The following is a 15,273-nucleotide window of genomic DNA, read 5'->3' on the forward strand; positions in this document are numbered from 1 at the left end:
GTTCCCACTTTCCCATCTCACACACAAAGCCCTGCGGAAGGAGGCTGTCAACCAGAGCCTCCGGCCATTGCCCACTTACCTGAGTTTGTGAGTGGCGCATCCGGAGGTTTTGTAGGGTGCGTGGGCAGGTGATTGGGCACGGGGAGGGAGGCTTGCCCACCCTGGAAGCATACGCGGATTGGTCCGCCCAGTAGTCACCATCCTATTCCCTGTTTGGGCCATGAGGGTGGGGCTGGGCACAGGAAGAGGGGCCCGAGTTTTCCCATTCAGTGGGCGCCTATGGGCTATGCCTGCTTCTTTTGTGATGTAACTTTCCGCCGCTGCAGGGGTTGTTTCCAGGCCTCGGGAAGCTTAGGAAGTTGACTAACTTGCGGCCCATCTCCCACCCCGCCCCCTCCAGTGCTGGTGCAGGGATTTGCGCCTCAGTTATGTGTTCTTATCGGCCACCCAGCGTGGCCACAGGTGGCAGCCCGCCCGTGGTAGTGCACCTCCCCGCCCACCGGCAGAAGGGAGGGTTATGCCTGTGTAAGTGCAAGTTGCACACACGTAAGCCTTAGTCCTCTTCCTATGCACTTTCCACCCCCACCCCCACTTAGGATTGCGCTATTGATGTCAAATATTAATCCAATATATAAATTAAATAAATAAATAATCTTCTTAGTTTGCTTATTATTATCAGTGCAATAATATAATAAAAAGAGAGAAATGTCATAATAGTTTTAACTTACAGAGCAAATGCCAGCTGGTTTGCGACACTAACTGGAAGACAATAATTTTAAAAACTGCCTTTTATTATGTGTGGCTCAGACAAGAGGGAGATGACATATCTCTGTTGCCTACATATTGACAGAGCCTTCAAGAGGTCTATGCCCTGAGATGTTGCTTGTTGCTGGCTCCACTGATTAATTTTCTATAAAAGTATTAATTAATTAATTGCACAGGATAGGGTTGCTAACTCACAGTTCAGAAATTCCTGGAGATTTGGGGGTGGAGCCTTTGCAGGGCAGGACTTGGGGAAGGAAGAGAGCTCAGATGAATATAATGCCATAGAGCCCACCCTTCAAAGCAGCCATTTTCTCCATGGTGACTGATCTCTGGAAATCAGTTGTAATGTTGGCATCTGCAGGCCCCACCTGGAGGTTGGCAAGTCTACGGGTTAATTGATTAAAGTTCATAGCTCTACTTCTAATACATTAGTGATTCCCCCAAACAGTCATTGGGCCAGATGTTCTGGCTTGAGGACTGAGAGATTTTATGATGACCAATGCTTTCCAAGTTTTCCTCTATATCACATCCATTTTCTCCAAGAGCACAACCACGCATGCCAGGTAGAGAAGTTAGTTCTTAATCTTCAGATTCCCATAAGGCTATTTTTTAAATAATATAACTTTCACTAACTCCTTGTTTTTCCAAAGCCATAAAAATGCCCCTTGAACTTCAATTGCCCAGCATAATTGGGGAAAAAAAGCATCAATAAATTTAGGAAAGGATTCCAGCCTCGGGCTGTGGGATGGAGCCCATCTATTACCTAAGGTAGCTCTAAATCTTGTTCTTGGCTTGTGGGTTTTGCCGAAAGCCAAGGAACTTAAGACTTCATGAGTTGGCATAAAAGTATAGAATTTGGCAGTCTTTCTCAGGCTGCTGGTGCACATACTTCAAACTCATACTTAAAAACTGGGGAAAAGAGTCATGTGCCTCCATGAAAGTTGCGTCCAGCAGCTTCTGATACTCCAGAAGGCTAAGTGTATCAATTTAGGCTTCAAAGAGGAACATTCCTTATAGATTCTAACACTCTACTGAAATATGCTGGCTTTCTGATCCCACGAGGCGTCATCCTGAGAAAGCTGAGTTTGTTTACATTCTTCTGCAATCAGTTGGGTTCATATGCTTCAATGCGTGCTTCAATGTTATGGATTTAGCTGGATTTATTTGTTAAATTTATATATTGTCCTTCTTCCAAGGATCTCAAAGCCATTTATTAGGGGCTCCCCAAACCCAGTCCTAAGATTACCAGGTGTTTCCATTTCACTCCTGCCTAAAACTAGGCATGTTTAAACTATGCTTTATTTTGTAGGTACCAGGGTTGCTACTAGCCGGCAACTGGCAGGAGGATTGGGGAGGGAGGAGACATGCAGGTGCAGCATTCTATGATACCACACAGTCATGTCTGGCCCAAAAAATCGATGTCACCAGGAGCTCTCTCTTAGCATTGAGATTGGGAGGATTCCTACAATGTTGTGTGATGTGGTGATGACACTTCTGGTTTTGTGCCTGGAAATGATGTTGCAGTATCATGCGACACCCTTCCTCCCTTTTCCTTTGCCATCCTATTGAGCACTGGTAGGGGGACAGGGAGCACTGGTGGACAATTTTCCACCAGAACTGGGCAAATGGCAACCCTTTACAGGCACAAAACTTTTGACCTCATTTATATACCATGGCAAAGATTCGATCTATAGGGCAGGGTGACTGCAATGGTTTGCTACTTGTTTTAACCTTTGCCTTTGGGACCTTTAATCCTGCTTCTCCATACATTACATTATACCTCCGGAGAGCTCTGGTCACAACCATCATTCTCCCCTTCTTCACTCACACAGAGCTTCAGGTATTCTCTAATTTACCCAGGCTTTTACTTTGAGAAAACCTCCCCTCTTGTGTTTATGTGACCCATATATTGCTGCCTCTGTGGCCCCCTTGCTGTCACCAAATGCTTTCACCTTAGACCTCCTCGGTTTAACTGGTAATATAGGCAAGCTTGTTATAGATGATAGTTTGACAGAATGGTCAGCACATGAGGATTTTTTTGTAAACAAACAAAATTTATTTATAAGAACGTAAGCATGATGACTGCAGAGTTTTAGTAAGTACATAGGTTTCAGAATAGTTTTTTTAATTAAAAATTTTATAAAGGAAAGAATAACATATAACAGAGAAATAACAAAACAAAGAAAAGAAAGAAAAACTAAATTAAAAAAGAGGCTTCTGATTTTCTCTGCGACAAATATGATTACAAAGTTTTCTCTTACTCTGTGTTTACAAAGAAAAGCTCGCTTGTTTCTTATTCATCAAACCCTCAAATCATCAAATCATTATTATCTGTATACATTTTGAACAATTTCTCTGGAGTCATATACCAATGATACATCCTCTTATAAAAGTTCTCTTTAAGACTAGAGCTTAATGTAAACTTCAACCCTTTTAACCTTGTATTTTTCTATTGTTCCATTTGTATATCTTATCCAAAATTTTTAGCCCATTTAATCATAGATTCTTTCACTTGCTCTTCCTTTGTCTCAAATTGTCTTATATATATACAAAGGGTCACTGAAAAACTTTCTCTCAGCACTGACTAAAAACTGCAGTTCACTCCACCCCCCTAGGGCACAGCTACTGTCCAATCAGTTCATACTCCATTCACCCATTCAGCACCCCTCCTTCTTTCCTCGGAGACCTACATTTAAACTTAAAGCAATAATTTTTAAAAGCCCACATTGGCAAACAGAAATAAAATCTAAATTAAATACATTACATACAAAAATTACAGTGATGTCTCTGGACACTTTCCTCCTTTGCACTCTAAGTTGTTGGAGCCAATGTCCATTAAACCCAGTGAGGCCATGGTGCAGCCTTTAAAAGATCCATGTGCCAGTCAGCTGCTTAATGAGAGCTGGCTCTTTAACAGCCAGACAAGTGACAATCAACTGTCTGCTGGCTCCCTCCTCAGGGTGAGAAAGTGGAATAGAAGGAGAGAGGCTGATCCAAAGCTGCTATTGGCCAGGCTTCTGTAGGTCTTCTGGGTCGAGGGAGGCTGCTGAGTTTGCTCCATGCATGGCTAGGGCATTTTGGAGGCCGAGGAGGATGCCCCAGCTTGGACTTCCAGCTTAGACAGTAGTCAAGCTAGGGGAAAGGGTAGTGCCCCTCTGTCCGAGGCTAAGGGAAAACACTCCATCCGAATAAGGTCCTGGTAAACTGCGGTTGTGGTCTGGGACCTGATACTGCCTAAAATTTCTGTGGATGGTAGGATTCTTCATTCACTAAGTAAAACTTCCTGCCTCCTCCATCCTGCTGCAGCACAAAATGCTCCAAAATGCTGTTCCTGAGGGGGATAGGAGATCTCCAGGAATAGCTTGGTCAGGCTGAAGGATTGCTGTGGGGAGATGGGAATCAGCGAAAGTCATGCCTTTCATCCTCAGAAATTTTAGGCGGTCTTGGTTGGCCTACTAATGAGCTCTAAGCTGTATATGGGGATGCCTTTGAAGACACTCTGGAAACTTCAGCTGGCTCAGATTATGGCTGCCAGTATGTTCATGGGGCTTGTCAAGATGAGTACATATCACCTATTTTCTGTAGGCTACACGGGCTCCCAATTTATTTCCAGGCTCAGTACAAAGTGCTAATTGCACTGTGACATACCTGACCTGGACCTTTAACTCCTGGATGATGAATCATTACTTTCACTTAGATTTTTTACCTCAATGTTTATAATTCTGGATTTGCTCAACTTTGCTTCTCAGCAAACTGAGATGGATTGAGAGTTGGCTTTAGTGTGTCCTTAATGAGAACTGAGGTTTGTGTGTGTGTTTGCGTTCTAAATTCATTTCTCCCTGGTCTTTTCCATTTGCCATTCACCTGCAATTCTGGTGCCAGAGGTCACCTCCTTGGCAGGTCTGTTATAACATGTGATGTATTATGTTGAACACAGCAATAGCTGGCGGCAGTATTTCTAAAGGACAGTAGCACACTCCGTTCTTGTGATTATGACGTGAAATATGCTATTATATGAAATGCTTCGTCTGAGTTAATGGGTGATTTTCTTCCCTTCCCTTTTTCCTACTGGTGCCTCTGTTTTCCTTATTACTTAATGGAGAGCTAGAACTCACTCATTCAAACTCCAGTAAAAGAATTATCCTGAAGTGGCTCTTCATGTGGGAGAACAGTTTCCCTTATAGTTCAGGGTATAATACTGGTTCTTAGGCTTAGGGAATGACTGTTTTGCTTTTAATGATTTTTTTTTTTGCTTTTATAGTTCTTGGTGTATTCCATCTCCATCATTTTGTTAACCACTTTGGGTCCCTGTTGTGGAGAATAATAAAGAAATAAAATGCTGCTGATTTCAAGGGGAGGGTGATGCATGTACTTAAGTTTCACCAATGGAAATCAACAAGGTTTCAAAGGGGCTGGACCATGCCCTTTACCTGTAAGGGCTGAGCAACGGTCAGGCAGTTTGTTCCTTGTTAACTGTTCAGCAGTTTTCCCACACTCTTAAATGCTGTGGAAGAGAAATCATCAAGACTTCTCTTGAGCCTCCCATGTAAATCAGCCCCATATTGCAATAGCAAATTCAAACACTCAAAGATTTACACAGATTAAATGTTACATTGTTGAGATTTCTTCTGGAACCTCTTTGATTTGGGTATGTTACCCCTGGAGTGTGCCTTACATGACTTCTTTAGAAGTGTTTTATGTTCAAATAGAGTAGTCCCGGTTTTCCCAACATGTAGTCCTTTTAGTTATTCCCATTAGGATCTTGATCATAAACAAATGTCGGACTGCAATTCATTTTAAGGCAGAATTTGTTTTCAGATGGCTTTGATGACTCTGTAACTCGTTAAGGCTGCTGCTTGATCCTGCTTGGCGAGGATGCAGATGTCCTTGAGCACAATGAACATTCCGCCGAAAACTGGGCTACACCTTACAGATGCTCATGTGGGAAGCAGCCAGCTCTGTCTGTACCTTGGAGTACACCCTCTCACAATGAACGGCAGGCAAGGTGTGAAGGGTTTGAAATGCAGGCTCACATTTCTCCTGAGAAGACGAGAGAGGCCCCACCTGTCCAAATCATAGAAACAGCTCCTTCCCAGAGTTCCAGCTTCCAACAATCACCTACAACTCTTTCCTATAGCAAGAAGGGCGTATACCAATAACAACCCTCCAGAATAGGGCCAGTTCTAGGTTTGGGGGCTCCTGGGCAGAGAGTGCCCAGGGGCTTGCTAGGCCCACAACTAGACTCCCCTTCTTGCCCTTCCACCCATCTCCCCCCACTTGCCTGTGCAGCCTCCCTTTGCTCACTCACAAGCTCTCCCAGCACGCGCCCCGCCCCCACTTCCTGCACTCCCTTTCCTTGATGGTGATGGGTGCAGTTAGGAGTGCCACTGTCACGGTCACTAGGAATGCTGATGCTTTGTGCACCACCCACATGCCCTTCTCCAGCAGTGCTAGGCAGCATAGGCAGATGAGAACAGGGGTGACAAAGCACTCACAAGCGGGTGGTGGATAGATGCGAGGGAAGGCTTCAGAGGAGGTGCATGTGTAGGGAGTCAGCACTGAGCCCCACCAGAAGCCATGGGCCCTGGCAGGTATCCCACCTTGCCATGTGCTGACACTAGCCTGCTCTAGGGAACTTTTCACACTAGGATTTTAAAGTGTGTCTGTACCTGTTCTGCATCCCATGTTTGCGGGGGTTTCACACTTGCCAGCTAGTCATGGGATGCAGCGCCGCTCTTTTTCCCCATTACCCCGATTTTTCTCTCTGCTGACATATCACTATGTTAATTTTTAATCAGTTGCCCAGTCGGGGCTGACCGGATTAATGCCAATGTGAACGTTTTGCAGTGCTCCCCCCACTCCTTTTCCCTGGGAGCTGATTGGTTTGTGTGGAATTAACCACACCCACCGAACTCAGCTCTCTGAACTCCTTTTCCGCCTTTTTTTTGGGCTGCTCTGCAGCCCTCCTGACAACCACCCACTCCCACCCCACTTTTCCCAGTGGTAAGGCAGAACTTCAATTTGCACAGCACCTTTTTAAAAAAAACTCTGAGCATATGTAGCAACGTTCCTGCATTACTGCCAGCTCTTGTGCTCCATAGCCAGGCTGCGCAGCACGAGAGCTACCTCCTCCAAGCCCCAGCTCGCTCTGTGTTCAGCTAAGCGTGCAGCGAGCTGGGGCTTGGCTGGGGCGCACACTCTTATGCTCTGCAGCCAGGGCTTGGATGAGGCGGCTCTCGGGAGCATGAAAGCCAGCGCCCAAGCCAAGCCCCAGTTCGGCGCGTCTCAGCTGAGCCAGGGGTGGGTATGAGTCTGCTCCCCCCCACCGCACCTTACCCCTGGGGAGGTAAGTCCTGCCTTACCCCGGGAAGAGTAGGGTGGGGGTGGGTGGTTGAAGGGTGGGCATGGGGGGGCCTTGTTGGTCAGAAGATGTCGAAATGTTATTACTCATGCTCAAAGTTTTAAAAAAATGGTGACATGCACCGCAATGCCCCCAAAGCCCCTAACTGAACAGAGGCTTCTCGAAGCAGGTCTGAAAGGAATCACAAGAGGCCAAATCGAAACTGCTGGGAAGTTTGAAAAGATTGGTGCCAAGCCGAAGCCACTGCGACTGCTCAAAAATGGAGCTTTAAACTGTGAGTGTGAAAGGGGCCTAGGACTCTAAAATCACCTCCCACTCCAAAGGCAGCTGGAAAAATGGGGCTCTGATTGCCGCTTAATATGACAGCGCTCAAGTGCCTTAATGACAGAATTATATTATAATTACATAATGATGTAACTGGCGTCTCTAGTTAGACAACCCCAGTTAGATGGTGTTGAGAAAGACCTTTTTCTGCCTAACACCCTGGAGAGCTGGAGCTGGTCGGAACAGATAATATTATTTCAGCATGTGCTAGCTGTCAGGACTGGGAAGGCCTGTATTCAAATCCCCACTTTGCTATGCACCAGTTACTCTCTTTTAGCCTCAGAGGGTTGTTGTGAAGTAGGTTTACCAATGGGTGAACTTCCACCCGTGTTATTAGTCTGTGCTTGATCAAGTGAGCAGCGGAAGAAAAAACAAGTGTGTGTGTGGGGGGGGGGGGACTTTGATGTCACAGTGTCTGCAATGCTATTGGAATTTTCCCTAATTTGTGTATTGTTTACCATAGGGACTAGTGAAATTTCTAGAGCTGTGCTGTTAATTTTGGATGATTTCCCCAGAAGCGATGTTGCAGTGCCTGTGCTTCCTCCTCCCCAGGATCATCCCCCCCCCCCAAGCTCCTGGGTTTGGCAGCTCCAGGGCTGGCATCTCATCGTGAAGACTGTGAGTGCCACCTTGAGCTCCTTGGAGGAAGGCTGAGAGAAAAATGGTTAGAGAAATATTGGTGTGGTGTAAGGCATTATCATACAGTTCAACATACTGTATTATATATAATTCTGTGCACTATTTCACAGTTCCCACTTATTTGTTCCGCAGGGCTTGCCTTTGCTGTATTGTCTTCAGTTCATCCTGTATTTGGGTTATATGGATCTCTTTTCCCTGTTATTATTTATGCTGTATTTGGAATGGGACGCCATGTCGCCACAGGTAAGTGCTGTCAAATCCATGCAATCCAGTTCAAGAAGCTGGTCTACTTGATGACTGCTTTTGTTATGTTTGCTGTTCCCTTGGTGGAGGTGGGGGATTCCCTGCCTCCACTCTCCATCCTCCACCACTACTCACCTGGCTGGGGCGGGGCAGGGCGGGGGGGGGAGACGGGAAGGTGGGGCAACAGACCTCCTGGATGCACTCGTAGGTGGTGCAGTGACATCAGTCCCAGGAGTGATGTTGTCACGCTGCCCTGAGAGCACTCTAGCATTTTGCAGCGGGATGAGTTGGGCCTCAAATGGGCTGAATAGGGCTTGTTTGGGATGCAAATCAACCTGCTGTGAAATGTGCACGTGGGTAGAGTAAGAGTAAGGTTAGTGTCAAGTCTCCCCGCCACTCCTACCAGAAGGTTAAGGGGACCTGGCAACTCTAGCCTTTGTATTTTATTCTGTGCTATTATATTGTGTAACTGTAATAAAATATCAATAAAAACAGGCTTATTGTCCCGTAAAAGGGCAGAGCAAAAATCAGTTCCATTTGGCTCCCAGATGAAAGAGCGCCTGACCTTGTAGCTGTTCTGTCTCTGTTCATTTGTGAAAGCTTCATACAGATTCTCCTGAGGCTCTGTAACAGGCAGTGGTGTTTAGCCTCAGAGGCAACAGGAGCCATCCTAAGCAGGCCTTGGCAGAAGTCCCATTTTGTTCCGTAGGGCTTACTCCCATAAAAACGTTCTTAGGACTGAAGTCCAGGGTTACACTTCTGAAGAGACAGAATCACCTCTGAGTAACATCTCAAACCAGCATTAATATTTTTTGTTCATTTTCTATACAGCAATGTACAGGTTTTTTTATTCTGTTTAAGGAAACTATTTTTGGGTGTGGGGAATATTATTAAGATTAAACTGGAGCTGGCCCTTCATCTATAACGTAATATTGCACCAACACTTCCTCCATAAATGTGTTTTACCAGAGACTTATATACTTTAACTCTGTATAAATTTGCTTTAGGGTAAAATGTTACCAGGCAGGGCTCTGCCAAAGATAATTTCTCTTTGTGGAAAAACAAACAAATAAAACAAGAGCACTGCAATGTTTGGCTGCTTCAAAATTGTAAGAGATCATTGTTGCTTCCTATTTGGCTGATTCCAATTCAGGGCTTCTTTTTCTAAAAACCACAAAAGGCCTCTTTTCTCTTCATTATTTAAGCATTTATTAATGTAAGATATTTTATATCCCACACAGACAGTTAAAAAAACCCACCACACTAGGCACATAACAGCAGAATAAAACTACATTATCAAGATCCAACAAGATAAAAGCTGCTGCGTTTATCCCGTTGTATCTTGATAATGGGACTTCATTCTGTCTTCCACCCTCTTTTGTAGGATGTCTGGATCCTGATGAGGAGAGGTGGGAATAGGTAATCTTGACCAGGCAGGCTGATGGAGGAGGCTTGTTGATGCTCTTTGATTACTGCAGAACAAGCAACTAGAGGTGGGCATGAACCGAAATATGAACCAAAGTTCATCACAAACCGGGATGTGTTTCAGTTCACAAACTGGCAGTTCATTGGAGTGCATTTCTGATGACCCATAATGAACCGCTATGATTTTTAGCCCGGTTCGTTTGGTTCGTTTTTCAGTGTGACACTGCAGACAGCCTGGCACCAATCAATCAGTTTCCTAGGCAACTAGGGGAAAGGTGGGCTTTCCGCTGCCCCGGAAGTGATGTTTTCATGAAACCGGTTTGCGAATTGGGCAATTTCATGTTGGTTCATGGTTTGTGAAATGCAGCGAACCACGAACCACAACAAACCACCATTTTCCCGGTTCATGCCCATCTCTGCAAGAAACTAAAGGGGCAAGTTGGAGGTTGCCAGCTCTGTCCTGGGAAATTTCTGGAGATTTGGAGGCAGCGCCTGGGAAAGGCGGAGTTTGGAATGGGACTTCAGCTGGGATTTGATGCCCTCTGAAGCTACCTTTCCTCCAAGGGAAATGATCTCTGTAGTTTGGAAATCCATTGTAATTCCAGAAGTACTCCAGGCCTCACCTAAAGGTTGGTAACCCTGGTTCCAGTTTGAAGCTTTGCAAGCTTGTATGCACTTCAAGAGGTTCGCCCAGGTCCTCACATGATGCTTTTGTATTATTCAGCCTGAGAGTTGTACATCAGCATCATTGGCCGAACTGTAAGGGATTTTGTGGTTAATAATAACAATAATATCTGTGCTTATATATCATTCTTCTGGACAGATTAGTACCCCACTCAGAGCAGTGAATCGTCAGTTTTATTATTATCCCCACAATACAGCTGGGGAGGTGGGTTGAGGGGAGTGGCATATCCAAGGCCACCTGCAGAGCTCGTGGCAGTAGTGGGCTTCGAACCAGCAGAGAGCTGATTTGCATCCCAGCCACTTAACTTCTATCTCATGCTGCATCATTTATGCTGCTAAAAATGGAACTGCTGACCCAAAAGAACAACTCAAATTGATTGACTGATTGTGTAATGAGGGCTAATTGACGCATTGCAAACTCCGTGTGTCCCAAAGTGGACTTCCTATAACCATAGTCTGGGAGTTTCCAGCTGTGAATATAGTTTCAGGTTAGGGTTGTCAAGTCTCCCAGGCTCAGCAGCAGGAAAGGAGGTGCTGTTACTCTACTTACCTTCTTGCTTTGTGTGTGTGCACACTCCCAACCTCCATGCGATGCTGTCATTTCAGGAAGTGACATCATTGTGCTGGCTGCAGGAATGCTCCCACACTTTGCACAGGACTGATTCGTTGAGAATCAGCCTATTTGAGGCCAAAGGGAAGAGCAAGAGCACTACTGCAGCCGGTGCAATGATGTCACTTCTGGAAGTGAAAGTCGTCGTGCCCTCTGGGAGTGCATGCACCACAATTGTGCCCAGGGTGCCTGTCTGTGGCAGGTGATTGCCAGGTGGCTTGCAACCTCCTGCCAGTTGCTGGTAACCGGCAGGCAAGCAGACAAACCACCAGAGGTTGCCCGCTATCAGCGAGCACGTGGGATCTCTATTTCAGGTGGGTAGCTGTGTGGGTCTGTAGTTGAAGATTTGACTCTCCAAAGCTCATATCTTGGAAATCTAGTTGGTCTTTCAGGTGTTATTAGTCCCAGATCTTACTTTCCAGCTGCGAACTAAATTTTTAGGCACACAGAGGCCTGCTTTGGATTGGAACTGTATTGTGTAAGGAGAAGGGGCTGCAGCCTGCCCTTCTCCCGGGTCATTTTTCCAACTTGAAATGGCCCACCAGACCTGCTCTTTGTCCGTTGGGGAAACTTACATGAAATACATGTATGTAAGTTTTCCCAAATAGGGCAAATAGCAGCTCTCTAGGCCCATTGCAGGTTGGGAAAATGGTGCAGGGTGAAGGCTGAAGTCCATTGCAGAAGAGATTCTCTGGGAAGGATTGCCCTGAAAGTATGCTAATTTTCTGTCATATGATTGGTTTGGGGTTGCTTTCCTTGGAAGCTCTGCAGCTTCATAGCATAAATGTATATCACTTTAATGGTGTTATTTGGTCTGGGGTCATGATTATAAGCCACCTTAGGCTAGGGTTGCCACTCCCCCATTGGGGGCGGGGGATTCCCCCACTCCCATTCTCCACCCCCCGCCCCTGCTTACCTGACTGGCGGGGGAGGCATGTGCCTCCCAGGGCGTGCTCCTGGGGGATGTGGTATGCTCCTGCACACCCCATCTGGGCTGATTTGGGCCCGAAACGGGCCCAGATCAGGCTGCTGCAGAACACAGGAGTGCTTCCACACTCCACAGCAGCCTGTTCCAGGCCGAATTGGGCCCGAATCAGTCCGAATCGGGCCCAAATTGGTCTGGAACGGGCTGCTGCAGAGTGTGGGAGCACTCTCACGCTCTACAGCGGCCTGTTCCAGGTCAATTCATTCCCCCCCCCCCACAAAGCATGGGAGCACTCCCAGGGCAGCTGCGGCTTTTACAATGACATCACTTCATGGAAGTGACATCATCACACAGGTCTGGGAGCATGCATGTGCAAAGCATGTACACATTGAGCACCAAGGCAGATAGGTGCCAGGTCCCCCACCTCCCACTAGTTTAAAGAAGAATAGTGGGATATAAAGATTTTACATGAACAAGCTAACAAACAAAGAAATTCTTCTTTTAGCTGTATTCTGATTTCACAAACAAACCACAATTTGTTTTTGAAGCAACCTAGACTCAAATCCTCAGGTTTGCCTGTGTCCTCCCTCCCCTCTACTGCACAGAGTTGTGACTGAAGACCTCCAAGCTTAGGAAAAACAAAATGGAGTCTTGTTGTGCTTTAAAGACCAGCTTTTATGTGCTAGAGTCCACTTCATCAGATGCACAAAATCAAACCTCAGAATGTAGGTCTGAGGTTTTATTTTGGGTGTCTGATGTACGGAGCACTACCCCCAAAAAACTTATTCCACAATTTCAATGTTATCCTTTAAAGTGCCACAAAACTTCATTTTAATGTTATTGCTACCCTTTAACATGGCTACCCTACTGGTTTGTTTACTTATTTATTTAGAAGACTTATATCCTGCCTTCCTGCTCTCATCAGGGCCACAAGGTGGTTAACAGATGAAAAACATACATAATAAGAACATGGCTTAAAAGCCATTACAATCAAACAAACGCAGATCATTAAAACAATTAAAACCAAAGCAAAAACACACATACAAAAACAAAACCAGCAATTAAAACACGGGGCAGGAAGGAAGGATTACTGAGGGAACACCAGGTCAAACAAAAAAGTATTCACTTGCTGGTGGGTTAAGAAGTCTTCAGTTTCACTCCAGTTTGTTGTGATAACAGATTTTGCCTGCCTTAACAAATTGTGTCAGTTTTTCCCCCCAATAGCCAGGATTCTGTATCTGTACCACTATTTATTCTATTCTAGAAGCCCTGTTACTGAGGAAGAAACTCTCCCCCTTCCCCATTTTTGAGGCATGCAAATTCAGCCATCGAAACAAACTGGAGTTAGATGCATGACTTCTTTTAACTATGGAGACTTCAATTACAGCTCAGTGTGCTGTAAAGGGAAGGAAGAGCTCGAACCTGAGGATTTGAGACATGATTGTTCGGTGGCATCTGTGGTTTGTTTGTGATTTCTGAAAGCAGACTTTGACTTCTCTGCTGTCATTTAGGTTATACAGTCCCCAAGGCTTGAATATGTCATTTTCATTGTATGCAACTGTTAAGTTTCATGTATATAGGTAGCACTGTAAAAATAAACAAACAAATGTTTAATTGGTCATAACCTAGTAAACTGGTTAAGGTTACCAGGTGGGAACTGGCATATTCTTAGAATTAAAACTACTCTCCAAACTACAGAAATCAGTTCCCCTGGAGGAAATGGGAGCTTTGGTTGGCAGAGTCTATGGCATCACATGCTTTTTGAGCTCCTTCCTCTCCTCAGACTCTGCCCTCCAAGCACTGCCCCCAAAACTCCAGGAAGTTCCCAAGCTGGAGTTGGCAACCCCAAAATTTGTTCATAGTCTGTCTTTCCTGCCATTTCTACAACACTAACCAGAAAACAACAGACTACATAAATATATCTGTGGTAGAATTATGCTACATAATTTGCAAGCTCCCATGAACATTCCAATAATGTATTTTATGAACCAAAGAAAGGTCCCTTTCAAGATAATAATTTGAGACACTGGCCACCCAAGAATGAGAAGCAGGTTTTTCACAGAGAAAACCATCTGGTCCCAGTTGCAGAAAACAATAGAGTTGGTTATGGGGTCATGGCCTCACTTGCGTTAATATGGGTTGGAAAGGATGGAGGAAAGGAATGAGTGGTGGGAGCCTTTCAAACATAGGGAGAGGAGTTTCTCCTTGGAAATTCAGAATTGTGTGGTGCCACACACAAAGCTAACCCCACAGGGTTTGAAAAGCCCAAGTATCTGCACATTCCCTTTGGTTGTTGTTATGCTTTCTTAGGAGCAATTATTGTCTTTTGAGTAATTGCGTGGTTTTTTTAAAAATTGGCCTGTATGCCAAAATGTGCATTCAGTGCTGCATTTAACAGCTCTCTAGGAGCCATGTGGTCTGCTGGGAAAACAACATTCAGTCCAAAGTACATAGAATTTGCATCAGAACGTATGCAAAGCATATTGTCCAAGACCCTTGCAAGTCACTGGCAAACTGGATTTGAATTCTGTGGCAAGGTCCTTGGAAGCTCTGATGGCTCTGAGTCAGCAAAGTAGACATTACGTCGTTATTTCATTTAAAGAGTAATAATTGCCCAACTGGGACAAGCTGGACAATTGGTTTCCACAAGAAAGGCTTTTAGGCCAGCTGGTACTTTGGAGAAATACTGGATGCAGTTTAATTTTAGGAAAGGAGTATCTGAGCAGTACAGCTTGATATGGATTTGACTGTTTCCTAAATGAAAGTTTAGGCTTTAAAGAACAATTCTGTGGCTGGAGGAGGAGTTAAGAATTATAGTTGTGTGTTTGTAAAGCAACCTTAGGGAAAGGGGTTTAATCTGGGCTATGGTACAGGGAGAAGGTTGCTTTATTTTTATTTTTTTTAAAAAAACTTTTTTTCTGTGGCGTTTAGGATTTGTTGCACAAATCAGGTGGGAACTTTCATGTTAGATGGAATATTAAGATATTACTTATTATAATAATGATGGCCAATATTTTTTAAAATGTTCCCACCAAGCATCTGAGATTGAATTGGGTATGCAGCTGCATACATCTTTGAATAGACCTGTTCAGGATTGCTCACATAAAATAGGATTTAAAGTTACAGCCTTTGGCTTATCATTTGCATAATGCATAAATGGGGCTTTGAATATGGAAATAAATTTTTCACATCATGAGACAATGTTTAAACATAGTACGTACAGAAAAGAAATGCAGGAAGGTTTGTAGCTGAATTGCCTGAACTCAGAACTGGCACATATTGACATAGCCATCAGTT

General features: G+C 44.8%; 1 protein-coding gene across 1 annotated transcript in view; it reads left to right on the forward strand.

Annotated features, from left to right (window-relative positions):
* SLC26A7 (solute carrier family 26 member 7) overlaps positions 1 to 15,273 on the forward strand; it is a 113,152-nt gene that overhangs the window by 15,525 nt on the left and 82,354 nt on the right. Inside the window, exon 2 of the mRNA XM_054985706.1 lies at positions 8,222 to 8,332. Coding sequence (XP_054841681.1) covers positions 8,222 to 8,332 — 111 coding nt within the window. The remainder of the gene's footprint in view (positions 1 to 8,221; positions 8,333 to 15,273) is intronic.

This window comes from Eublepharis macularius, chromosome 7 (genome assembly GCF_028583425.1).
Source record: "Eublepharis macularius isolate TG4126 chromosome 7, MPM_Emac_v1.0, whole genome shotgun sequence".
Taxonomy (NCBI): Eukaryota; Metazoa; Chordata; class Lepidosauria; order Squamata; family Eublepharidae; genus Eublepharis; species Eublepharis macularius.